At 43.4% G+C, this 8744-nt stretch overlaps 2 protein-coding genes across 2 annotated transcripts; one reads left to right on the forward strand and one right to left on the reverse strand.

Annotated features, from left to right (window-relative positions):
- Positions 1-766: 766 nt before the first annotated feature.
- MELLADRAFT_70054 (uncharacterized protein) lies at positions 767-1928 on the reverse strand (the record flags this gene model as incomplete). Its single annotated transcript, XM_007419323.1, has 3 exons — positions 767-774; positions 1169-1489; positions 1631-1928. The coding sequence occupies 3 exons, from the start codon at positions 1926-1928 to the stop codon at positions 767-769; spliced, it is 627 nt and encodes a 208-aa protein (XP_007419385.1).
- A 4851-nt stretch (positions 1929-6779) lies between these two features.
- Positions 6780-8696, forward strand: MELLADRAFT_85850 (uncharacterized protein; the record flags this gene model as incomplete). The annotated part of the gene is made up of 4 exons (XM_007419320.1): positions 6780-6990; positions 7098-7310; positions 7374-8575; positions 8616-8696. The coding sequence occupies 4 exons, from the start codon at positions 6780-6782 to the stop codon at positions 8694-8696; spliced, it is 1707 nt and encodes a 568-aa protein (XP_007419382.1).
- Between the last annotated feature and the right edge of the window lie 48 nt (positions 8697-8744).

The following is an 8744-nucleotide window of genomic DNA, read 5'->3' on the forward strand; positions in this document are numbered from 1 at the left end:
TTCAATATCAGTTTGACCTCCAGTTATATTTGAGTGGGGGATACGGATGGGCTGCATAATCACTCAAACCTTCCAGACATTCTGACGCCTTCATGTGTGGACATGCAACCAGACTTTATTCCAGTTCATTCTGGAAGGTTGTTTGTCTGCTACTCTAGGCCAAACATTGAGATTGGATTGATATTGAACTGACATGGATTTGAGATTGGATTGAGATTGGATTGAGGTGGACGTACTCACTGGCCTGCCAGTGAGTAGTAAAATGACACTGTGAAGCAAGCTTGATTTGTCTGAAGCCGGCTGGAGTGTTGGCTGTGGCGTTGGTGTAAGAGGTACACGGATAGGCAGGAAGTATGGGATTTGTATCATGGGTTTAGATAGGCGTCTCCTTACCTTTCTCCTCAACGCCCGGCTTCGGAGAGTCCTCACTCCTCAGAGAGCCACGTATGGGACTTTCTGGAGCTAGGTGAGTCTTTCTATCCCATTTCTCTCTTTCTTTGTATTCTTCTAGATTAGAGTTACTGACTCCTCAGAGAGCCACGTATGGGACTTTCTGGAGCTAGGTTGCAATAGAAACCGAAGTTCTAAGTTAGTGCTCTCTCGAGAGAAGTCGAGCCGGACAAGAATCCGGACCCTCAGTGAAGGTTCTGATAGAACCTTACAGTTGGTCATCTCAGTCTCAGAGTGGACAGCTGGGTCTGAAAGAAAGTATCTGGTAGCTGTGTTGAAACCTTCAGTATATTTAAATACGGCTGCCTGGCGACTTTTAGCAAGCTTAACAGAATCCATATATCAGATGGATGTCCCACTAAGAATTGAAAACAATCACAGAATTAACTTACTGCTTTCCTCAAGTCCCTCATACTTCTTTTTTCCTTCTTGTTCATGAGTTGCTTTCTCAGTTTCTCTGCTCCTCCCTCTTCGGCAACAAGTTTCTTTTCCTTTTCTTCTTGGCTGTAAAGTGAGCGCTTGCCTTGAACCCACTGAGTAAGTATCTCCTTGGCTAATCTAGGAACTTCAACAAGAGTATCCTCAATGATGTAGCTTGATGGTACACCTCTAGCATTGTAGCAGTCAAGCCAAGAGCTAACTAGACAGCTGATTGTTGCCTGGTTCCAAGGAGTGGCAATTGGAGAACCCCACTGAAAGGTCAATCGGGGAAATCCACATTGAGAAAGAACTATTTCAGCATATCTTAACTTTGTTGAATCATAAGTAACTACTGAGGCGGTGGCGTGGGCCAGTCTAGATTGGAATACCGGAGGTTTTTGAGTAGAATCGTAAGCCTCAGTACACCGCTTGATGACGTTCAACTTAAGATCGTGCTTCGTCTTGTCGCTTGCTTTGGGCGTTGCGGCTAGACGGCGTGCCATTTCCTCTTTCACTTTATCATCTATAAATTTTGTACGCATAGCATCATAATTCAACCACTCTCGCACCTCCCGATCGGTAGCAGCAGCGGGCAGGTGATGCTCGAGGTGTTTGCTGACTGTAAAGTTCGATGTTGATGCTGATGGTGAAGACGACTGGCGTGGGATTCCGAGTAATGCTCTAGCCCACTCGTGGATAGCAGCCTTGAGCCCAGTGGCAGCAGTAGGAATGATTGTTTTTTGGGCTCTGCCTTCCTCACGAGTTCCTTTCAGCTCAGCAGCTCTCTTCTCCCCGTCTTTACCCTTCATGTACTTAGAAACAACCTGGTGTACATAATTGACCTCCTCCTCCTCCTCATTGTGCTCTTGGGTCAGTTTGGGAACACAGAAAGATGTTAGCTTTGTGCCAAAATAGTAGACCTGTGTTGATGGCTCACGCTCTAGATCATCCAAAAAGGGGTCCCGCTCTTCAGCTGCAGGTGCAGGTCCTTCCCCTGCAGGTGCAGGTCCATCCCCTGCACCACCTAGGTAAGCAGTCCGCCAAGAGAATGAGGACATTTTTCAGTTTCAGACAATTTGGTTCAAAAGAGAATAAAAAAATTGATTGTTTTTGGAATACTTCAGAGACAAGATATTTGAGAGGTAAGTTGAAAAAACCCAAAAGCATGAAAATGGAATCTTTTTGACACATCAACAAAAATTGTATCCGCTCATGATGAATGGCTGACATTTTATGTATGTATATAATTTGGATATACATATTGATATCCATGATGTGATTATTCAAATGCATTTACACAATTCAACACATCACCTATTGAATATGCATATTAATTTTCATGATATGAGTGGGCATGTGGATACACACACACCATGATACATGTCGAAGATAGATGTATGATGGCGGATATGTGATAATTGAAAAGTGTAGTATAATACCATCTGAGGAGGAAAATCATATTATAACATCATATTGAGAAGTTCCAATATGATGAGTAGCTTAGGTTAGGGGAAAAGAATTTAATTTGCAGTGGCGACGTGTGGTGAAAAGTAATAAAAGAAATCTGTGGTTTATACTGACCTAGCACTCCTGGTTCCAAGATCTGGCCGGGTTCCATTTGTTCTCTGAGCTGTCTTTAGCACAAGGATGACTGAGATCAGGAATAGCAATTGACCAAGTGAAAAGGTGCTTTCAAGTTTTTGGAAAAGTGATCACCTTGATGAAAGAAAGGTATTCAGATACTGACTTGTTGGAGGATGTTGATGACTTGGTGGAGGACCTTGAAAATGATGTGAAAGATTATGGTAAAGTAGAAGGAAGAGGGAGCAGAGCAGGGAAGAAGTGGATAGGTTTTTATATGGAATGTTGCCATTTTTCTTTAAAAAAACAATTGATCAAAGGGGAAGAAGATGTTGGATGCACCATTTATTTGTACCTTGGTGAACCCAACCTCATGGATTGAGTGGGTGGTAGTAAACCATCTAAGTAGGTGGTAGTGAAGCATTTGGGTGTAAAGCATTTAAGTAGGTGGTAGTAAACCACCTACTTGATCCATGAAGAGCTGTGAGGTGTCCCTAGTAACATTTACATTAGATGTCACACATTCTTTGATTGGCTGAATGCTCATAGTGAATTCTATCTATGGTGAATTATACCTACAGCTAGTGATGTGCATGAATCCTCTTAGCTGCTTACTGCAAGAGGCAATGCACCCATCAGACCCTGCATCAGTCATATACAATGTTCTGATGTCCTGAAGATGGTGATTTTCCACATCTTCGTGAAGCTACTCATCACCATAGACATGAAGGATGATATGAAAGTGTATTCCAAAGAGGAATGATGTCCTGTGGCACATCCTGTGTGTTATTTTAATCAACATAGTTCAATTTATCTATCTCAAGAACTGTTGAAATGAAATTCACACTTTTGGCAAGAAATATTTTGCAGGTGATCAGGAACAATTTGGATGCCAAAAGAACCTTCAATCCCTTAAATTTTTCTTGCAAAGGACTTTTGAAAGACACATTCTCACAACTTTAACTCTGACATAAATTCAAGACCAACCTTCACATTTTGAGTCATCTTCATCTATTTAAACTGACTAAATCAATTGTACTGTTCAGGGACTGCTCTATTTGATCAATGAAATAGAGCCCTGCACCATCAGTCACATGTAGGTGTCTGACGTCTGCCCGACATCAAGGGGTGTACGAAAAAATATTACAAAAAAGTGTGATATCCTGTAATCCACCTTATGATGTTACTCTACAAGGTGCACAAATTGTGAGTGGTAAATCCATGCTCTCATAATAAATTACTGAAAAGAAGAGTAAATTGTAACAGGCTGACTTATATGTTAAAATATATCAAAGATGCAGAGAAATTATAATGATTCTGTACATTCATAGATCATTTGGATATATGTGCAAATCTTTTACATATATGTAATCATATCTGATCATATAAAAACAAGGGTAATTCGAATTGTACAGGGCGGACTGATATTTGCAATTATATAAAAGAGGCAAAGAAATTATAATGATGCTATACATTCATACATCATTTGTCGATATGTACACAGTTTTTAAATAGGCCGTTGCTATTTGCAGCCCACAAGAAAACCATGTAGGCGCTGGCCAAATTACGCCTACATGGGTGTTTCCCACGAAGAAGCGCCTACATTTATGATGTAGGCGCTGGAAACCATCCAAAATGACGCCTACATGTCAAAAAACCCATGTAGGCGTCATTTGGTTACGCCTACATTCAAAAAATGAAATGTAGGCGTAATTTTCAAGCACCTACATATCTAATTTGAAATGTAGGCGCTATTTTTGAGCGCCTACATTCAATTTTCAGCTCAAATAAGCGCCTACATGCAGTCCTGCATATGTAGGCGCTACAAATCCGGCAACTACAACTCCAGACTGGTCTGAAGGGTAATGAAGAACAATCTTCAAGTCAAAATGAGAGTATTGGAAGACGGAAAAAGCAGTTTGGACTCAAAATGAGTGTATCGGAAGACGGATAAAGCAGTTTGGAGTTGAAATCAGTGTATCGGAAGACGGAAAAGTAACTCCGGAGTCAAAATGAGTGTATCAGAAGACGGAAAAAGTAGTAAATTATTTCAACTCTGAACTCAGTTTGGAGTCGAAATGAGTGTATCAGAAGCGGAAAAAGAAGTAGATTATTTCAACTCTGAACTGCTATTTACGTCTTCTGATACACTCACTTCAGAGTTGAAAAGAGCATATTCATCTTCCAATATGCTTAACTGCTTTTTCCGTCTTCCAAAACACTCATTTCAACTCCAAGCTGCTTTTTCCATCTTCCGATACACTCATTTCAACTCCGAACTGCTTTTTCCATCTTCCAATACTCTCATTTTAACTTGAAACTTCTTCTTCATTAGCCGTCATACCAGTCTGGAGTTGTAGGTGTTGGATTTGGAGCGCCTACATATGCAAGACTGCATGTAGGCGCTTATTTGAGCTGAAAATTGAATGTAGGCGCTCAAAAATAGCGCCTACATTTCAAATTAGATATGTAGGTGCTTGAAAATTACGCCTACATTCTGAAATTTTGAATGTAGGCGTAACCAAATGACGCCTACATGGGTTGTTTATCATGTAGGCGTCATTTTAGATGGTTTTCAGCGCCTCCATCATAAATGTAGGCGCTTTTTCGTGGGAAACACCCATGTAGGCGCTGTTTTGGCAGCGCCTACATGGTTCTCTTGTGGGCTGCAAATAGCAATGGCCTTTAAATATATGTGATCATGTTGGATAATATAAAGATACAAATATACAAATTATATATATGTATATATATATAAGAGACTCACCACAATAAACGTCAAGGAGTGTACAAAGTATTGATTACAACAAGGAGTCTGCAAATTATTTTGTTACAACAAGGATGATGGCCTGTAATACACTTCATGCTGTGTTGTTAATGAAATTGAGTTCATCATGTTGGCAGACAATTGTTAGCCAGATGAAACATTTGGGGTCTACTCCGTATGATTGATCATGTTGAGGAGGCCCCGATGCCCCCCGCTCTACACGGATACATCGGGGCCTGCTCTATTTGATCAATCAAATAGATCAGGCCCCGTATATATCCGCGAGCTTCGGATATATACGGGGCCTGTTCTATTTGATCAATCAAATAGATCAGGCCCCGAACTCGATTCGAAACACCCGGATATATACGGGGCCTGCTCTATTTGATCGATCAAATAGAGCAGGCCCCGGTACCCGGGGCTCGCGTCGGGCCGCCGGGGCCCCGGGACATAGTATAAATTCTGACTTCTGGTGGCGCAGTCAGTACATGTCGTTTTGTCCCGAACCATCACGATCTTCGTGTCGATCACGACGATCCTAATGTCGATCACGATCGTCAACTGAATGGACGCCTCCGCCAATCCCACGAATACCGAACTCACTCGAATCAGCATCTCTCACACTTCGATTCGGAATCTCACGTTTCATTTCAAACTCTCTCACCGCTTTCGTTTCAATATCTCCCATCAGTTCCAATTAGTTCCAATTCCGTCTGATACAACATTAGACCGCTTCATACCAAAAATCGACAAAAAAAAGTACGTACAGTCTCTCATTTAGATCACAATCGTTTAATTGAAACGCCTCCGCTTTGTTGAATTCCAGGAATACCGAACTCCGTCGGGCGCACACCGCTGTACACCTTTCAATTCAAACATACTGAAATCGCTCACCGGTTCCAATTCAATTCAAGATCTCACGTCTCATTTCACAGTCTCTCACCGGTTTCTTTACAAAATCTCCCACCGGTTTCAATTCATACCAAACCTTGACGAAGAAGTATTCATCTCTTATTTAGGTTCTTCACAATGCCTCTTCCTGTACGAAATCCTCACTGACAAACCATGCTTCCATTCTTCCGTCCCAGTTCCCTTTGGAACATCTGTTTGGAGGTTGTGATTGCTTTTACTTACATATGTACCCTCAAGACCAGTCAAAAAAGTTCACTCCGCAGGGTATCATCTCATAGTCATCATACTCAAGATCAAGAAAAGGAATTGTTTGAGGAATTGTTTCTACTACTCTTGCGCAAGAAGCTCACTTGTCCACACGAGGATTCAGAATATCTCACGTTCCATTCAAAATAAGTTGAAGAAGTTCGAGTCCTGAGTCCAATTATCTCCGAAAAATTTAAAAGACAATTTCGAGTCAAGAGTTGGATTACCTTGAACGTAGCCATTTTTTCAATTACTTATTTGTAGAACCGTATACCTTCATCTGTGCGCTATTTTCACGAATATTTTTATTTCCTTATTACCAGCTTCGTTTCCATTTTATCAAATTAAGTTTTGAAATCAATTCTACTTATCATACTAAAATCAAAACCATACCACGTATCCTATGTCCATGAACACATTCCGCGAAGCTCCCCCTCGTCAGGCTGCAATGGCAAGACTGCGAGCTGCACAAGCCGCGAAACAAACGAAGGGAAAGGGAAAAGGCCGCACAAGCTCACAGGCTTCGATAAGCAGTTCGTCTGAGCCTGCGGAGGAAGACTCCGAGTCTGAAGAGACGACCTCTGGAGTGCCTAATCCCACCAGCCGTACCCCAGGTAAAGTCTTTTTCGATGCCTGAAAGAACATTGATTTTGTTTTTCAAATTTTCTTCAAAAATAAAAAACAATAGCTGACATGCCCGCGTTTGTTTTATGATGAAAAGTTCCCCGCCTTCGCGAAGCAAGCGTCATCTTAGTTACCCCACAGTCTTCCCTCCTCAAAGGCCAACGTCAGTACGTTGAAATTGAACCTTACAAAGCCCAACTGGAGAAGGAACGCAAGTGGATAGCTTCACAACTCGCTCAGTCGCATCATTCACGCAATTTATATGAAGCTTTGCAAGCCGCAGGAAAGACCGTCAAGGACGATTTATTTAGTAAGTTGGTATACTCTAAGCAACTTCAACCAGATTCCTGATTTGTTTTTATTTCGTTCTCAGAACTTGCAAATGGAGCATACACGAACGATCCCAACTCTTTGGTTCATGTCCGGGGCCTTCGAAAGCCCGCATCAAATAAACAACCTCTCTTCAACCCAAGTGGCGATGAAGAGGACTATCGCAAACGGCTGCGTGGGGCGGGCAATCCTACTCAACAATCGCCAGGGGGGGACGGCCCGTCGACATCGGCATCGAACACCACCACCCCCAAGAAGGTCACTAACGCGACTCAAAATGCGCATCACAAGTCGAAGGCGACGACTTCAAAAGGCTCGGCTGACAAGTCATCTCCAGACGACCCCCCGCCTGACCCCAAACCGGTACCCAGTTCACGAATACCGCCCCCTCGCGCTGCCAAAAACAAAGCCCAGCAAGAAATTTCGGCAAAGAACACCGGCTCATCTTCTAACTCGACTCGCCCAAGGCAACCTCGCCGGGAGCCCACCCCTCCCCCGGCTAACAGCCGTGAACCTAGCCCGGATACGAGAGAAGGCGTACATGAGGACCAGCCTTCACTCATCTCGAAGGAAGAGGCCAAGGCCATTGACGCACGATACCACTTCCTGGCCAATGCCATCCTCGACGATAGCCACCGTCCCTCCACACTTCGACCGTATCTCCAAGATCCAAAGGATCCTTTCTTCGGCTTATTCCATTCGCCGTATATTTTCCCCCCGGTTGCTCTCTTTCCTCTTTCCAATTACGCCGCGGCAGCTTTCGATCACGCCCTGCCCTACGCGCGCCTCCGAGAGCTACTTCCTCAGGGGTTCTATGCTTACCATACCATGATGACATGGTTTCATCATTTGAAGGCTGAAACCCGCTGGACAGTGGCTGACACGAAGAATATGCTGCCATGCTTGGAGGTTGTTGCCAATGTATTAAAGCAATCAGCCAAGGTCCTTCACGCTTCTGGCGCTGGTTCTACGGCACATCATGTTGAGTCGACTTCGAATCCAGACGCCGAACCTCAGTCTACTATTGAACCTGTCCATGATGTCAATGACACTCAGACCCTTTCCCTCGACGATATCCTTGACCTCGGCCCTACCTCACACCCCCATTTAGTCGACGATACCCTTGATGGTGGTCCTCTCACAAATGACCTTGAAATGTCGCCATCTCCGTTGGTGGAAGAAGCTGTAGAGAATTTACCTGCGTCAGCGCGAGAGCTACTTGACTCAATTGCCGCGATTGAACTTGTCGCCACCCAACCATCCAGCATTCCTTTGGGGGTTCCAGACGATCCCATGGCGAGAGCCCTCAGCGGAACATATTGGGTGCCACCCGACATGGACGAAGATGATATTCAGCAAGACCTAGTTACGAAGTTTGATAATGTGATGGGAAAGGATACCTTTGATCAATGTA

Source organism: Melampsora larici-populina (assembly GCF_000204055.1).
Source record: "Melampsora larici-populina 98AG31 unplaced genomic scaffold MELLAscaffold_160, whole genome shotgun sequence".
NCBI lineage: Eukaryota > Fungi > Basidiomycota > Pucciniomycetes > Pucciniales > Melampsoraceae > Melampsora > Melampsora laricis-populina.